At 46.2% G+C, this 18,109-nt stretch overlaps 1 protein-coding gene across 1 annotated transcript in view; it reads right to left on the bottom strand.

The window, feature by feature from the left end:
* Positions 1-18,109, bottom strand: part of LOC144827255 (lectin-like) — a 143,118-nt gene that overhangs the window by 11,839 nt on the left and 113,170 nt on the right. Inside the window, exon 5 of the mRNA XM_078685637.1 lies at positions 9,904-10,015. Coding sequence (XP_078541763.1) covers positions 9,904-10,015 — 112 coding nt within the window. The remainder of the gene's footprint in view (positions 1-9,903; positions 10,016-18,109) is intronic.

Raw genomic sequence — 18,109 nt, forward strand, 5'->3', positions numbered from 1 at the left:
GCCTGTTATGGCAGAAACTAAAATCATGGGGCATTCCACATCCTCTTCTTCAGGCAATAATTCAACTCCACACGGAAATGTGGATAAGAATCAAGCTAGGCGAAGGCAGTCATGTCTCCAGGAAGATCCAAACTGAATCAGGAGTCAAACAAGGGTGTTTATTGGCCCCACTTCTTTTCAACTTGTTTATATCCGACCTCTCTCCAGTTCTCGACAGTGTAAACTGCCACCCTCCCCAACTCGACGGGACACGCATCACCAACTTGCTTTACGTCGATGATCTGGTGCCTTTAAGCCACACAAAAGTGGGTCTCCTGAGACTACTGGATGAATTGCTACCCTATATGACAAGAAACCATCTAGAGCTTAACTTGTCAAAAACTAAAACCATCTCTTTTGGGAAGCAAAAAAGGTCAACAGAAAGGTGCTACTTCAACAAAACAAAGCTAGATTCAACCCCCAGCTACAAATACCTGGGCATCTTTCTGGATAGAAGAGGCTCCTTCATCAAGCACCAAGAAGCATCAAAAATCAAAGCTCTGTCATTAGACGTGCTGCTGCAAAGTTGGCAAAACAGTTACTAGGTCCCAGTTTAACACCCATGCTGAAAGTAATGAAAGCCAAAGTAATCAACTCTTTGACGTATGGCCATGAGATCACCAAAGGCACAACCAGTATATTAATAAACAAGTTAACAACAAACATTTTTAAAAGAGCCTTTGGATTGCCAAAATCTGCCTCGCCAGCCCAAGTGAGACTTGAATTGGGTCTCCAAGATCAGCATGGAGTGGAGGCAGGTGCATTCATTAAACTTTGTCATAGACTGTGCCTTGCCCAGGAGGGTTCCTTGGAGGCACGACTTTGGCAGGAAATGCAGCAAAAACAGACAAGTCACAAGTATCGCCAACTCCTGGGTTACAGCCTACAGTTACTAGGCGCAAAAGACCTCTGGGACATTAATCCATCTCTTCCGGTGCTAATGTCCGCAATAAAAAAATTCATTAGATTGTGGTCCTTTCACTCGGACAGGGTGATACTCTCAAAGCGGAGGCACACCTGGGCTGTAATTGGCAATTTTAAAGTGGGTGTTCAGCCGCTCTACTTGCCAAGCACATATGCACTTTATTGGAAACGCACGTTTCTAGCCCTGAGGATGGGAGAAGGGCCCTTTCTGATGAACCTCCCGGAATGGCGGCGGCCGTGTACTAGCACGGAATGCAGATTGTGTGGCTACCATTCAGAATCTATGGAACATATTGTCTGTGCATGCACTGCACTGCTCATAGAAAAACCAAAGGAAATGATGGACGGAGCGTTGACAATACAAGCACTCACCCCCAGTCAACTGATCTGGGTTTAATCCATCACCGTTCTTTAGCCCACTCTGCCACCGCAGTTCAGACATGGCCGAATGCAAATCAGTCTGGCCCCGTGCCTCATGGGAACAGTCCAGCCCGAACTGCCAAGCCATGCCTTCCCTGGACCGGAAACAAGCTACCGAGGACCGGTTTCTGGCATTCCAGCCTTCTTCAGCCCGGCTTGCTTGAATCCAGTGGCAAAGTGAGCAAGGGACTCACGTCTGAGCATACCCTGCCAACTTATGGCGAACAAAGAAAAACCAAAGGAAATGATGGACGGAGCGTTGACAATACAAGCACTCACCCCCCAGTCAACTGATCTGGGTTTAATCCATCACCGTTCTTTAGCCCACTCTGCCACCCCAGTTCAGACATGGCCAAATGCAAATCAGTCTGACCCTGTGCCTCATGGGAACAGTCCAGCCCAAACTTTTGCCAGGACTCCTGCAGCTGCTCATCTGGTACCATTAGTATCAACATGGTGGCACCTCACCAGTAGGCAGAGCAGAATAACTCTCAGCCATACCCATGGCCTTTAATAGACTTGACAAGTATGTACAGACTACAGCACAGAGAATGCCCTCACGCCAGAGAACAAGGCAATCCGTGGACCTTTGAGTAATTATAGAGCAGGATAAACACATGGATACACAAGCATTGGAAATGCAATAGGTCTCGCAATTACGCGAGTCTGAACTATTAGCATTGTAAATGATAATGCCCTTTATTTTTGGTTTTTAGAACATAAATAAAAGGCTTTGTCGTTTACAAGGCCTATAGCTTAAATTTGCGTTAAAACGAGACCTATTGCATTGGAAATGCAATAGGTCTCGCAATAGATAAGTTTGAGTTTTGGATATGTAAAATGTCAAAGGTATTTTGTTTTGTGTGAGTGGCGTTGCGTGGGTGAGTGGCGTTGCGTGGGTGAGTGGCGTTGCGTGGGTGAATGGCGTTGCGTATGTGAGTTGATTTTGTATTGTGTGAGTGGCGTTGCGTGGGTGAGTTACGTTGCGTGGGTGAGTGGCGTTGCGTGGGTGACTGGCCTTGCGTGGGTGACTGGCCTTGCGTGTCTGCAAGAGGTGCTGTGTGGGTGAAAGTGGCACTGCGTGGGTGAGTGGCGTTGCATGTGTGAGTGGCGTTGCATGTGTGAGTGGGGTTGCATGTGTGATTGGGGTTGCATGTGTGAGTGGGGTTGCATGTGTGAGTTGCGTTGCGTGTGTGAGTGTCATTGCGCGGGTGAGTGTGGCGTTTCGTGGGTGATAGTGGGCTTGCGTGGGTGTGAGTGGCATTGCATGTCTGAAAGTGGTGCTGTGTGGGTGAAAGTGGCACTGCGTGGGTGTGAGTGGCTTTGCGTGAGTGAGTGGCGTTGCATGGGTGAGTGGTGTTGCATGTGTGAGTGTTGTTGCGTGGTGAGTGGCGTTGCGTGGGTGAGTGGCGTTGCGTGGGTGAGTGGTGTTGCGTGGGTGAGTGGCGTTGCGTGGGTGAGTGGCGTTGCGTGGGTGAGTGGCATTGCGTGGGTGAGTGTGGCGTTGCGTGTGTGAGAGTGGGCTTGCGTGGGTGTGAGTGGCGTTGTGTGTCTGAAAGTGGTGCTGTGTGGGTGAAAGTGGCACTGCGTGGGTGTTAGTGGCTTTGCATGAGTGAGTGGAACATGTTTTGTATTTACGTGACTTAGATCTATTGATATTACAAATAACAATGCTTTTATTTTTTTTTAAATAATTAATACTTAAATAATTTATTTAATTTGTAATGTCAATATCTTACATTTTTGTAAATAACTTTTGTCCTATCAAAGAAAAATAAATCACAATGAAATGAAGCAGGCCAAAATGGTAATTTTAAACCTGGGTTTGCGTGAACATTTCTTTTTACTACAAACCTCAGTAAAAATGAAGAATATAAAATTCCAAGACAGAGCTAGAGCATCATTGGCCGGATATGACAAATTGTTTATTTAATACGGTCATGGCTCTACGACCAGCTAAAGACATCGGTGGAAAAGAAGCTGGCACCTCACACCCAGCAGCTACACTGCGCAGTAAAAGTCTCGAGTGTCATTTAAAATTTAATAGTGCGTCTGCTGAGCGTGGGGTCAGCGAGAGATGAGAATCAATACAGCTGGGCACGCTGCAAACACCAAAGACGATTCTGCAGCATGGCAGCCTCTCTCTGACTTCCCTTCCCAAATACATCATATTACCCGATAAAAAGGAACAACGGATTCCATTCCCTCATCATGAAGTCCGCGAGACCTTGCTCACAACTCCTAGAGGTGTGCCGAAGTCACCAGGTTCAACGATATGAAGAGCAAATAGGGACAAATAAGGATGTTTCGCGGACAAAATTACCCCCAACTACTAGTGTCGAGCTTTTTGGAACCCCTCGAAAAAACACTGCAGGGGGCAGGGAGAAGTTAGGATGTGTTAGGAATGTTTCTTCACAACTAATTAAACGGCGCGAACAAAAGATCCAATCATCAGGAGATAAAACATGCACAAACGTGCCAGTCACAAATAAAAATGTTTAAAACGGTCACACAGAACAGCCTTGCTAAAAAAATAAGTTAATGTCCTGTAAGTCTGAAGGTTGTGTTCATTTGTTAAAAAAAAGTAAAAAATAACCCATCACAAAATCAAATAAAACAAGTTACAATGAGCGTGCACCTCTCGGGCCGAGGAGAAAGACTTCACCTGCCAGTGAAACAAGATTACACGGATCCAACCGCCCGAAGCCCGCCAGGCATTTAAATTAGTGAAAGAGCGGCCGGAGATCAAAGGAAGGGTGAAAAAACAAGCAATTAGAGGGGAGGAGATGGGAGGCCAGCGCAGCCACTGCCAAACGAGTCACGGCCTGCGGCCGTGAATAGGTGACGGCGGGGGGTGGGGGGCGGGGAGCAGAGCTGTGTGAGGATCAGATGGGAAGGCTCGTGCATGAGAGACAGTCACGTGATTGGGATTTACGTGCACTGTCCAAAATCCGCCGCTGCCTTTGAGGTGGGGGGAGGAAGCGACAGGAGCCGAAAACGTGCTCGAGGGAGAGGTGGGGGGAGGAAGCGACAGGAGCTGGGGGAGAGTGTACACTGAACAGGAGGAAGGGAAGGCTAAGAAAGCAAGCTGGGTCAAGGAAGGGGGAGAAAAGGAGCGCTGGGACGTGGAATACATGTACGTAGAAAGGCTGTGTTTGCGGGGAGAGAGAGGGGAGGTGCTGGTGTGGGAGGGGGGAGGTGCTGGTGTAGGAGGAGGAGTGCTGCTAGGGCAAGGCTGTGTTTGCGGGGAGAGATGGGAGGTGCTGGTGTGGGAGGGGGAGGTGCTGGTGTGGGAGGAGTGCTGATACGGCAAGGCTGTGTTTGCGGGGAGAGAGGGGAGGTGCTGGTGTGGGAGGGGGGAGTTGCTGGTGTGGGAGGAGTGCTGCTAGGGGAGGAGAAGCCCTGGGCGTGAATGCTCGTGCATGTTTGCTCACGTGATTCACGTGAACTGCAAGAAAACCGCGGGGCTGAAAGCCCTTGGTTTGAACAGGATTTTGCCGACATGAATTCTCGCTCCGCTCATAGGTCGCGAGACCTAAAAAACATTAGTGTGTACGGAGGTATGTCACATATAGGAAGGGAGGCACAGAATGCAGTGCTGCTGGCGTCTCTGAACTTCAAAAGAAATCCTTTTTGTAAATGAACGTTAATCGCACCAACAATTACAGATGAGCAGCCTATCACAATGGTGGAGACAATCACTTTTAAGAATAATATCTCAATACATTTTTAGCTCAATTACACCATCTACTGGCAACATGTAATGTAGAATGGCTCTTATTTCACACAGTCAATATTTAACAAGCAAGGCATCCACTCAGTTCAATCTCCCTGGTATAAACGTTTTAATAATAGGTGGAATTCCAGGAAATCTGATGGAGTTTTCATGTAATTCTGCTGAATTTCACTATTTGAAACTCCACGAGTTCCGTCCTGCTGTACTAGAAATCAGAAACATAATGTGCGTTGCCTCTCTGTCCTATTGTACAGCAGGGCAGGGTGCACTGTCTTTAAAAAGTAAGACAGGTGTTTTTAGGTTATACAGGTCCTGGTAGTGAAAAACTCCTGAATTAATTCATCACTACTGTAAGGCCTACCTCTTTGATAGGATAACATTGAGTTACATTATTACATCTAATAAGTGTTTATTTCTTATCTTATTGGGAACAGGTAGAATTATCATATTTCATTATCATATGTGGTCTCAAATGAATTGTAATTTAAAATCCTTTCAAATGGCAAAGTTATGTTTTAGATTGCAATTTTGAAAATGTCACTTTTAGAAAATTATTCAGAAAAGGGGGTGGTGATGAACAGAGTGCCTGAATTAAGCAGACCACTCTTACCCAGTCCAAAGATCAGGGCTTGATCCATCACCGTTTTTTAGCTCACTGCACCATCCCAGCTCAGAACTTGGCTATATGCAAATTAGTCTGTTCCTGTCCCAGTGCATGATGGGAACAGGGCAAACCAAACTACCAAGCCAATTCTTATACTGGGAAGGAAACAAGCTTCCGGGGACCGGTTTCTGCCATTTCAGGCGTCGTCGGCCCGGCTTGCTTGAATCCTGATGGTGCAATGAGCAAGGGACTCACATCTGAGTATACCCTTCCACGCATATGGTGGACAAAATGATTCAGAAAAGGGGGTGGTGATGAACAGAGTGCCTGAATTAAGCAGACCACTCTTACCCAGTCCAAAGATCAGGGCTTGATCCATCACCGTTTTTTAGCTCACTGCACCATCCCAGCTCAGAACTTGGCTATATGCAAATTAGTCTGTTCCTGTCCCAGTGCATGATGGGAACAGGGCAAACCAAACTACCAAGCCAATTCTTATACTGGGAAGGAAACAAGCTTCCGGGGACTGGTTTCTGCCATTTCAGGCGTCGTCGGCCCGGCTTGCTTGAATCCTGATGGTGCAATGAGCAAGGGACTCACATCTGAGTATACCCTTCCACGCATATGGTGGAATCTGAATCGTTTTTGGCAACTATAGGTGGGGCAGGGTATACTCAGACATGAGTCCCTTGCTCACTGCTCCATCAGGATTCAAGCAAGCCGGGCCGACGAGGCTGAAATGCCAGAAACCGGTCCCCGGTAGCTTGTATCCTTTCTGGTGAAGAATTGGCTTGGTAGTTTGGTCTGCCCTGTTCCCATGATGCACTGGGCCAGGGACAGACTAATTTGCATATAGCCAGGTTCTGAGCTGGGATGGGGCAGTGAGCTAAATAACGGTGATGGATCAAGCCCTGATCTTTGGACTGGGTAAGAGTGGTCTGCTTAATTCAGACACTCTGTTCATCACCACCCCCTTTTCTGAATCACTTTTAGAAAATTGGCATTTTCCTACCCAACACATTCTGAGGAATTTGCAGCTGCCTGATCCTGCCTGATCCTGTTATTGCTTCCCAATCAGGAATGCAAATTAGGTCCAGGCAATGAACAATGAACAATAACATCTGGGTGTAGGTGGTAGTTGGCCATCCTGCCAGGATGCCTGGGGCAGAGATGTTCCCTGCCCTACTTACATTTCAAAGCCCTTGCCACCAGAACAAACAAAGGAACCTGGCAGTAGTCTTTGGTCCCCACTTACTTCTTGGAGCCTTGGCAAGGTAAGGGCTTTACAGAACCATATATTGGGAGTTGCCTAAAAGATTCCCCCACTTCAAAGGCTAGCACCAGGTATAAATATTGATCCTTCATTGCAGCTCTTCAGTGCACCCCTGGACCGGCAGACATTACTGAAAGACACTCTTGTTGCCCAGAGGAATGTCCTGCTGACTTAAGCCCGACTTGTTGCCCAAAAGACTGCCTTGCTGCCTGAGGCATGCCTTGCTCCTCAGAGGTCTGCCCTGATTTTACCAGAGGACTACCCTGCTGCTTAGTCTTGCTCTGTTCCCTAGAGGACTGCCCTTCTGCTTGAGGTCTGGCCTGCTCCCTGTGAATGAAGGCTGGACCTGCTTCCTTCTTCCCTGGCTATCTGTATGACTCCAGGGGTCAGTTAACTGACATGCTGTAACACAAAAGCTCCAGAGGCTCCCTTGCAACTGCCCAGCTGACGTTCTGTGACTGGACCTGCCTAGACCTTCCTGAGCCATGCTGGTCTCTGCTAATGTGAGCCCCTGATCTCCAAGAAGTGTTTCCCAGGTCCTAGGCCCTTGGCTGGTGTAATCCTGAATTTCTGGACTTTTTGGTGCAGGACTTTGAAACAGTAACTTTTACAGCTGGACTAACCTGGTCCTGGGCTCCATAGCATTCAGCCCGAACTTGGGACTTTTCTCTGGTGTAGCAAGACCATATGACTGCGAGTGGCACTTTGTGCTTTTAGATATTATACCTACTTTGAATTTTGTCATTTTGGTTTCACTTTCTTTATTGAAATGTACTCTGTTTTTCTAAATTAGTTTGGGATTTTTCATGTGTTGTGTTTTCTGACTGCTTTTGTGCCAAGCTACCGGAGTGTTAAGCACAGCTTAAATGTGTGACATTTTGTGGTTCACCCTGACAAGGATTGTTCTTGTTGCTGGAGTAGGGTTTTCATCCCCTCAATCAATAACCCAATTCTAACACCTGTGATATTCCAGAAGATCTAAGACCATATTTTGGAAACTATCTGTAATATTGTGTATGTGTATTTATGCTTATTCCATGTTGCTTTGGCCTCAGCTGCTCAGCCAGTGTGAATGTACTGTGTGGAATGTTGGAGTGGTGATGATGAATTGAATGTCCGGGTGCCGGTGAGGTGTGAGAGTTTGATTATGGTCTGACCGCAGACAGGCTGTTCTTGGTGGAGCTGCTCTCTATGGATTTACCAACCTGCAACTAGGACTAAATAAATCATCATAAACTACACTCTGGTACCGGACTTTCAGTGTTACACTATTCCTTTAACCCAATAGGCTGGTTCTGGTTCTGGTGTTACTAGTCAGGTGGCTATGTTTTCCGAGTGCTGTTTACCAGGCATCCGAGGTTGGGGGCTGGTGAATGGAGTTGCGTGTAAACTGGACTAAACAATGTAGCAGTTGTTGAACCTTAGTTCTTCATTTTGCTCTCCAAACCTGAACTTCAACTCTCAGAACTTCCTCCAGAGGTGGGCCCCCTGACCTGCCTGCAACCACTGCAGATTCCAATAATCCTACTGACTTTGTTCATCATGCCTTGGCTCTGCTCAGTTGTGCTCTGCTTCAGTCTTGCCAGGTGGCCAGTGGTGCTCCATAAAGTGCCAAATGAGTGTTAATGGCAAACATGAAGGTGCACATGTGGATGCATGTAAGCATTATATACTCTGGGCGAGTAGGAGCTGTGTAGTGAATGCCGCTTAGTGATAAGGGGACCAAGGGAGAATTGGCAATACTGAGGAGGGCCAATTTTGCTAGTATTTTTGTTGACATCCAACATCTTTCCAAAGCCTATCAAGCGCTCCAATAAGTGCCCAACAGACAGACACCTTATGGTTAGGTGTCTGGGCATGCTAATCACACCCCTATTTCTGTACATTTCTTCACCCTTGCAACTACAGTACTAGAATGAAGATTAGCACTTTCTGGATTTTGTGAGGTAGATGTGAGTAAATACCCAATGAAACAAATGTCATAGGGCATGCTGCAAAATCCAGAAGGAAGGAAAAATGGCCGGGCAAGGGAGCCTGAGCTAGGATTTTTGGAAATAACAAATGCAACAAGCAACAAAGTGCATGTTGACAGCTTGGGAGGCTTAACAGAACGGACGCTACAAATTAAGCTAAGTTAGAGACTGAGGCCTAGACGTATCATACTTTCACGCAGCACAACACAGAAAAGTACTTTGCTGCTCTGCGTGAAAGGGCAGGAATGCACAGTATTTAACATTATACGGCACATTCCTCTTGTTTCCTTGCTCTGGAGCACAATGTGTTGCCCTGCGCCAAGGCAGGTACCCTTGCATCATGGTGCAAGGGTACCTGCGTTGTAGACAGGATGTTTTTTGGGCAGGAAGGGACACCTTCCAACAAAAAAACAATCCTCAGAGGCATTTTAATTTTTTTTAGGATGCAGCCCTCATAGTAACAAATAAAGATATTTTTCCTTGTTATGCCTCCTCTGGGAAGGAATATCATTTTGACACATTCCCAGGTCTATGACTATTGGAAATTCTGGGGTTGCGCCAAAATCCATGGTTTAATGCTTGGGAACACCCAAGCTCCACCCAAGAAATGCCTCTCTGGGGCAGAGTAATGCAAAGCAGCAATTTGCGTTGCCTTGCATTACTCCAGATTTATCAAGCCATGCAGGGCCACGCATTTATCAAGCCATGAAGGGCCACGTAAGGTGGGCTTGCGTAGCTTGAGAAATCTGACTTAAGTGTTGCATCACACTTGTGCCTCCTTGAGTAGTGCAAGGGTGACACAACAGTATGATAAGTATGGGCCTGAATACTAGATAAACAATATACAGTCCAATAATCAAGGCACTAACTAAGTGGTAATATATTGGAGATAAAAGAAAATCTCCCAGATTTGAATTAGTAAGTTCTCACTTACTGACAAAGTTGAATTGCAGGCATGGCTCTCGTCCACCAAAGTTCCTGGGTTGTCCCTCATGCCATGCCTCAAAGTCCCACGGAGAACCATCCGTCCACATGAATGTCCTATCCTGCAGACAAAGGAGATTGAAAATACACAGTGACTGGAATCAGATATAAATGTGTACTTGTTTTAAAATTTCCCTAAAGCAGACCTGTGTACAGTTACATTGTCAAAAGTGAATGAAGCAACCTGAGCCTAATGTGTCCCCAAAGTTCATAGTTCAAGGCTCAACAGTTTCATCAAATGTAGGGAATCTGGTTCTACTTATCAGTAAAGTCAGAACCTGCTTCCAACCTCACAAAACCGATGCTGTGCTTTGACAGAGAGGTAAATGTTTATATGTTACAGATAAAAGGCTTGTCCTTCTGACAATGCTGCTACATAAGTGAGTATTTTGAAGTGAAATGGAAGATGGATACGGGATTTGGGGAGAAGGCACTGGAAATAAAGTAGCGAAAAGGGTTGGAAGTACTGAAGTCACCAAAAAGGTAGGATGTTCTACTATTAAGTGCAAATGACTGGGAAAAATGCCAAGACACGACAGCCAGCAAGGCCTACTTGCAATATGTTTCTCAGAATTCCCTGCCCATAATGGAAAACACTTCAACACCATGCATCTGCAGAGAGGCTGACCTGTATAAAAGGTAATAATTCAGGTTCACTTTTTAAAATTTAGAGATGGAAACGTGTGGAATGTTCTGGTAAAGAAAGCCTGTTTGAAATAATAATGTTTTCAATGAGGTGGAGCTGATGAACATCAAAGAACTAGAACTGGGTGTCCGTGGTCCAGAATATGAGTTAGGCATAGTGGTAAATTACATGTATGAAAGCAGGTTGTAAAAATTCCTGAAAGTATAGAGAATGAAAGGAAATCTACATAACAATACAAAAAGATCAAGACCAACCGAACAATACAAAACAATAAACATAGTACATGTATGGAGCTAAAAAACGTAAAATCTCACACAAGCAGGCACGCAGGGCCAGACCACATAAACAGTCATGGACAGCTGAGGCTCCCAAAGTTGATTGCAGCAGCTCTGACTTCCATTCCACAGTCTACCACTACAATTCAGGAACAACACAGCAGACAGTAGGATTGGTGTGTGGTATTTCTCAGTCAACCTTTAGCAAAATACTCTGCTAAGTGATGGATGCTTTGCAGTGAGTGATTGCACACCATATGTAGTTCTCCTTGGACACCACCATATCTAATGCCAGCAAAGCAAGCATTTGAACTACAGCAGGATTATCTCAATCCCTGACAATTGACTGCACTCAAGTACACCTGCTGACCTCCATTAGACAGGAAAGGGTGCTGAAACAGTATAATGGAGCACACTATTTATGTGCAAATTATGCATGATCTGGATCTGGGTTATCTGAGCTGGTGTGTTAGGTGCTCTGGGTGCAACCACATTGTGATGATCCTGACAAGAAGTAACAATAGTCATACTATGATAACACTTCACTTTCAAGGTACTGGGTACACAAACCAATTCTTCATTTTCAAGACTGCAATGCCTTATGATTTTTGTAGTCCAACCTCAATACAGTTGGAGAGTTGTTAGCCCCTATGAAATGACATTCTTGGATCAATATGAATATGTGAAATCAATTAACAATGATAATGATTCGCAGCCAAGCAAACTTTTTAATAACCTCGTGCACTTCCATTAGAACTCTCATGTTTCTTACCTTGGATTCCTCCGAATGTGAAACCTGCTTTCCTGTCTTCCACTTCAGAAATGCTTAGCATGGCCATAATTGTTTTTTCCCACAGCTACAGGTAGAGCTGAGGTGGAGAACTGCCACCAGTTGCCATGGTGTGTGTGAGTGCTTGTCAACTCACTTAAGTTCCTAGAATTTCAAGGTTTAGAACCTGTTTTTAATGTTCTCAACAGCATGTGGATAGGTTGACTGAGGTTTGATTTTTCCATGATCTCCTTCCACAAGCATATTTGCGTTTACTTTTGGTGACATCTTCAGCATTCAATAGCACATTAGCTTGCCATGATGACTTAACAACTCCTTGGCCAGGACCTTCAGCTCAGGATTCTAAAACTCTTACATCCTTACCCTTCCTGGGTTTATGATAGAAAAGTCTGTCAGGTTTCTACTTGTGATGATTAAGTGATATCGGAGGATGGCAGTGGATTCTGTTTGTTTCAAGGCACTTTGTCCACACAAAATCAATGTCTGCACACTCCCACACAGGAAGGAGTTGGTGTACCATTGGAGTAACCTAAGGAACTTTTCTATTTTTCTCTGTTTGTTTCTATTCTATGGTGATTTATTTCCACACTCTAGGAATTTCCAGTGCCTTAAATTGGGCACTTAATGATGTTTTTTTGCATTTGCTATTTATCGGTTGCATTATTTGACACATGCTCTAAGTGACACACATCCAGTATTTAACACCTGAGCTAAATATTGATTCTGTTAAAAATGTATAATCAATGTTATAGAACAGATGTGTTAATTAACGAACACCGGGGTATTGGTTTTTACCCAATGTTATTGTTTGGGTGCGTTTTACCACCAAACTTGTGATCAAGCCCCGTGTGGATTAGTAACAAATTAAAGGGGATATTTACAAGACAATGCCGGAGCGTGTTGTTGCACCAAATTTGGAAATGTCTCACTCTAACATTTTCAAAACGCAGGGATGTGCCGAATTCACAAAAAATATGGCACGCCCCTGCAATTCCCCTAGTGCTGACAGATAAAAAAGCTGCTTAGCGCAGGCACCTTTGCACCATGTTGCAACGATGCTTGCACTTCAGGGGCAATTGTTTATGTGCAGGAAGGGCCTTCCTCCACATAAACAATCAATTATGGCAATTTGCTCTCTATCAGTGCTGCAGAATGCCATTTCTGTCATTCTAAGACAAGGTATTACCTTGTTATTATTGGTGCTGCCCCACCCTAGTAAATCAGGGGCAGCGTCTAAAAGCAATTGATGTTGCGGTGGAACACCCACTGCAACACCCATTGTCTGTCCCTTTGCCACAGCAGACTGCGGCAGAAAGAGGGATATTATTTACAAGGTGCCATTAAGATGCCTGCGTTTGTCTTAATTTGCTATAGTTTGTGCCATCGCAGTGGGAAATGCAAGGCTGCACCACATTCTTGTAAATAAGGTGCAGCTTTGCGTTTCAGAAGTGGCTAAGCACTGCATTATGCTAAGGAGGCCGAAACCACGCTCTGCCACTTCCTTGTACATATTCCCCAATGAGTTCTCAAAAAGCCCCCTAAATAATTCTCAAAGGAATAAGGGTTACTAGTCCAAGTCCGGTCCTAATAAGAAGTGTTTCCATGATCATAAGACAAGGATGTTTGCACCCCAATGTACTGAGTGCTACACATATGGGCACTACAAGGACAACTCCAAATGGCCCAAGAGGGCACTGCCTCCCTCTGGATGGTGAATTTAGCGCTCAGGGTGAGAATAGTCACAGTCAGCTTTGAGGGAAAGTCAGAGGTGAGCCTAGGTTCCCTTAGCGTAAAGAGGTTTCTAAAGTCTACATGCCTGCAAATACTTAAAAGTACAGGTGGTAGGTCACCATTAATGGAAAACGGGTAGAGGCTCTGCGAGACACTGGAGCAAACATGACTATGTTCCCCGGTAGCTTGTTTCCTTTCCAGTGTAAGAATTGGCTTTGTAGTTTGGTTTGCCCTGTTCCCATCATGCACTGGGACAGGAACAGACTAATTTGCATACAGCCAGGTTCTGAAACTGGGATGATGCAGTGAGCTAAAAAACGGTGTTGGATCTAGCCCTGATCTCTTGACTGGGTGAGAGTTTTCTGCTTAATTCAGAGACTCTGTCCATCACCACCCCTTGTTGTTAATTATTTTGTCCACCCTAAGCGTGGAAGGGTATGCTCAGACATGAGTCCCTTGCTCACTGCACCATCAGGATTCAAGCAAGCCGGGCCGAAGAGGCTGAAATGCCAGAAACCGGTCCCCGGTAGCTTGTTTCCTTTCCAGTGTAAGAATTGGCTTTGTAGTTTGGTTTGCCCTGTTCCCATCATGCACTGGGACAGGAACAGACTAATTTGCATACAGCCAGGTTCTGAAACTGGGATGATGCAGTGAGCTAAAAAACGGTGTTGGATCTAGCCCTGATCTCTTGACTGGGTGAGAGTTTTCTGCTTAATTCAGAGACTCTGTCCATCACCACCCCTTGTTGTTAATTATTTTGTCCACCCTAAGCGTGGAAGGGTATGCTCAGACATGAGTCCCTTGCTCACTGCACCATCAGGATTCAAGCAAGCCGGGCCGAAGAGGCTGAAATGCCAGAAACCGGTCCCCGGTAGCTTGTTTCCTTTCCAGTGTAAGAATTGGCTTTGTAGTTTGGTTTGCCCTGTTCCCATCATGCACTGGGACAGGAACAGACTAATTTGCATACAGCCAGGTTCTGAAACTGGGATGATGCAGTGAGCTAAAAAACGGTGTTGGATCTAGCCCTGATCTCTTGACTGGGTGAGAGTTTTCTGCTTAATTCAGAGACTCTGTCCATCACCACCCCTTGTTGTTAATTATTTTGTCCACCCTAAGCGTGGAAGGGTATGCTCAGACATGAGTCCCTTGCTCACTGCACCATCAGGATTCAAGCAAGCCGGGCCGAAGAGGCTGAAATGCCAGAAACCGGTCCCCGGTAGCTTGTTTCCTTTCCAGTGTAAGAATTGGCTTTGTAGTTTGGTTTGCCCTGTTCCCATCATGCACTGGGACAGGAACAGACTAATTTGCATACAGCCAGGTTCTGAAACTGGGATGATGCAGTGAGCTAAAAAACGGTGTTGGATCTAGCCCTGATCTCTTGACTGGGTGAGAGTTTTCTGCTTAATTCAGAGACTCTGTCCATCACCACCCCTTGTTGTTAATTATTTTGTCCACCCTAAGCGTGGAAGGGTATGCTCAGACATGAGTCCCTTGCTCACTGCACCATCAGGATTCAAGCAAGCCGGGCCGAAGAGGCTGAAATGCCAGAAACCGGTCCCCGGTAGCTTGTTTCCTTTCCAGTGTAAGAATTGGCTTTGTAGTTTGGTTTGCCCTGTTCCCATCATGCACTGGGACAGGAACAGACTAATTTGCATACAGCCAGGTTCTGAAACTGGGATGATGCAGTGAGCTAAAAAACGGTGTTGGATCTAGCCCTGATCTCTTGACTGGGTGAGAGTTTTCTGCTTAATTCAGAGACTCTGTCCATCACCACCCCTTGTTGTTAATTATTTTGTCCACCCTAAGCGTGGAAGGGTATGCTCAGACATGAGTCCCTTGCTCACTGCACCATCAGGATTCAAGCAAGCCGGGCCGAAGAGGCTGAAATGCCAGAAACCGGTCCCCGGTAGCTTGTTTCCTTTCCAGTGTAAGAATTGGCTTTGTAGTTTGGTTTGCCCTGTTCCCATCATGCACTGGGACAGGAACAGACTAATTTGCATACAGCCAGGTTCTGAAACTGGGATGATGCAGTGAGCTAAAAAACGGTGTTGGATCTAGCCCTGATCTCTTGACTGGGTGAGAGTTTTCTGCTTAATTCAGAGACTCTGTCCATCACCACCCCTTGTTGTTAATTATTTTGTCCACCCTAAGCGTGGAAGGGTATGCTCAGACATGAGTCCCTTGCTCACTGCACCATCAGGATTCAAGCAAGCCGGGCCGAAGAGGCTGAAATGCCAGAAACCGGTCCCCGGTAGCTTGTTTCCTTTCCAGTGTAAGAATTGGCTTTGTAGTTTGGTTTGCCCTGTTCCCATCATGCACTGGGACAGGAACAGACTAATTTGCATACAGCCAGGTTCTGAAACTGGGATGATGCAGTGAGCTAAAAAACGGTGTTGGATCTAGCCCTGATCTCTTGACTGGGTGAGAGTTTTCTGCTTAATTCAGAGACTCTGTCCATCACCACCCCTTGTTGTTAATTATTTTGTCCACCCTAAGCGTGGAAGGGTATGCTCAGACATGAGTCCCTTGCTCACTGCACCATCAGGATTCAAGCAAGCCGGGCCGAAGAGGCTGAAATGCCAGAAACCGGTCCCCGGTAGCTTGTTTCCTTTCCAGTGTAAGAATTGGCTTTGTAGTTTGGTTTGCCCTGTTCCCATCATGCACTGGGACAGGAACAGACTAATTTGCATACAGCCAGGTTCTGAAACTGGGATGATGCAGTGAGCTAAAAAACGGTGTTGGATCTAGCCCTGATCTCTTGACTGGGTGAGAGTTTTCTGCTTAATTCAGAGACTCTGTCCATCACCACCCCTTGTTGTTAATTATTTTGTCCACCCTAAGCGTGGAAGGGTATGCTCAGACATGAGTCCCTTGCTCACTGCACCATCAGGATTCAAGCAAGCCGGGCCGAAGAGGCTGAAATGCCAGAAACCGGTCCCCGGTAGCTTGTTTCCTTTCCAGTGTAAGAATTGGCTTTGTAGTTTGGTTTGCCCTGTTCCCATCATGCACTGGGACAGGAACAGACTAATTTGCATACAGCCAGGTTCTGAAACTGGGATGATGCAGTGAGCTAAAAAACGGTGTTGGATCTAGCCCTGATCTCTTGACTGGGTGAGAGTTTTCTGCTTAATTCAGAGACTCTGTCCATCACCACCCCTTGTTGTTAATTATGTTCAAGTGTGAGCTGGTGTCTGCAGAGCAGGTACCACAGAAACGTTCCTCCAAGTTGTAATTTCAGACAATCGAGAAAGCCATCTACCAGTGGCCCTTGTTCCCTTTGAATAGGGTGGTGTCTTAGGATCTCTGAAAGTTGTTGTGAGCCCTGCCCTGCCAGTTGATCATTTTCTCAGCAATGACCTGGATCACACTACCTGGAGGGAGATAGGGATCATGTCACACTTGAAAATTATGGGATTACCTGAGTGGGACTTTACGACCCCGCGGTCCATGGCTGCCCGTGAAAGGAGTTAAGGGCCTCTGGAGCAATGGCCCAAACATCTGCCAAGGAAAGGGGCAAAAGGCATAGGAAACCAGCTGCTAAAGTTCCCATGGTGGAGGTTGACAGAGTCCCTGAGGAGAAAGCCCCTGAGCCAATTGTGGAGAAAATTGCCATCCTAGGTGACCTATCTGACCTCACTAGCTGGCAAGTTGTGAGTGGGCCCACCAGGGAGGAGTTCTGCAGAGATCAGAAACAGTGTCCTACTCTTGAGGGTTTGAGATGACAGGTCTCAGCCCATGCAGCAGTTGAAGCCTCTGGGGTTCACCTAACCTACTGAGAGAATGATCTGCTTTATAGCGAGCCTATGGTTCCTCCTGCTGGGGAAGCCCATGTGCTGGTGGTCCCCCAGTGTTATAGGACCTTCCTACTGGGTTTGGCTCACAACATCCCCCTGGCAGGACTAGACTTTCACCAAACTTGTCTCCCACTTTTAGGTCCCAAAATGAGGACAGCCACAGATGCATTCTGCAGGTCCAGTCCCACCTGCCAAGTCACTGGGAAATCAGGGAAAAGGCAAACAGGTCTCCTGAAACGATTATCAATTGTTGGCACCCCCTTTGAAAGGGTGGGCATCGACATCCTTAGGCCTTTAGATCCCAAGACAGCCTTAGGTACCAGGTTTGTCCTGGTCTTGGTGGACCATGCCATTTGGAACCCAGGCCTTCCCTCTGAGGTCAGTGAATGCGCCTGTGGTGGCTAGAGCTCTGATGGGGATCTTTACCAATTTTAGGTTACCCTAGAAGGTAGTTTCATACAGAGGCACCTACTGCATGTCTGCATACATGAAGTCCATGTGGGATGAGTGTAGTGTAACATGCAAGTTCATCACACCCTATCACCCCTAATCCAATGTTCTTTTTCCAAAGAATAACAAAACACTAAAGGGCATTATTACAGGACTGCCTAAGCCCATGAGGAATTAGAGAGACATCCTCTTGAATCTTTGCTTGTAGGGAGGCCCCTTTGAAAGCGGTAGTGTTCAGTCCCTTTGAATTCCTCTTTGGCCACCCTGTTAGGGGACCTCAAAGCCTTGTCAAGGAGGGGTGGTAGCAAGCTCTCAGGAACAAGCCCCCCAACTGGTTGTGGTCTGCTACATGTTGGCTCTCCACGAAAAGATGCATCACTTCAGAAGGAGGGCAAAAAAAATTTTTGGAGGCCAGTCAGTAAGTCATGAAGCTCTGCTATGACGGGAAGGCCACACTGGAGGAGATTAGG

This window comes from Lissotriton helveticus, chromosome 4_1, assembly GCF_964261635.1.
Source record: "Lissotriton helveticus chromosome 4_1, aLisHel1.1, whole genome shotgun sequence".
In the NCBI taxonomy this organism is placed as follows: domain Eukaryota; kingdom Metazoa; phylum Chordata; class Amphibia; order Caudata; family Salamandridae; genus Lissotriton; species Lissotriton helveticus.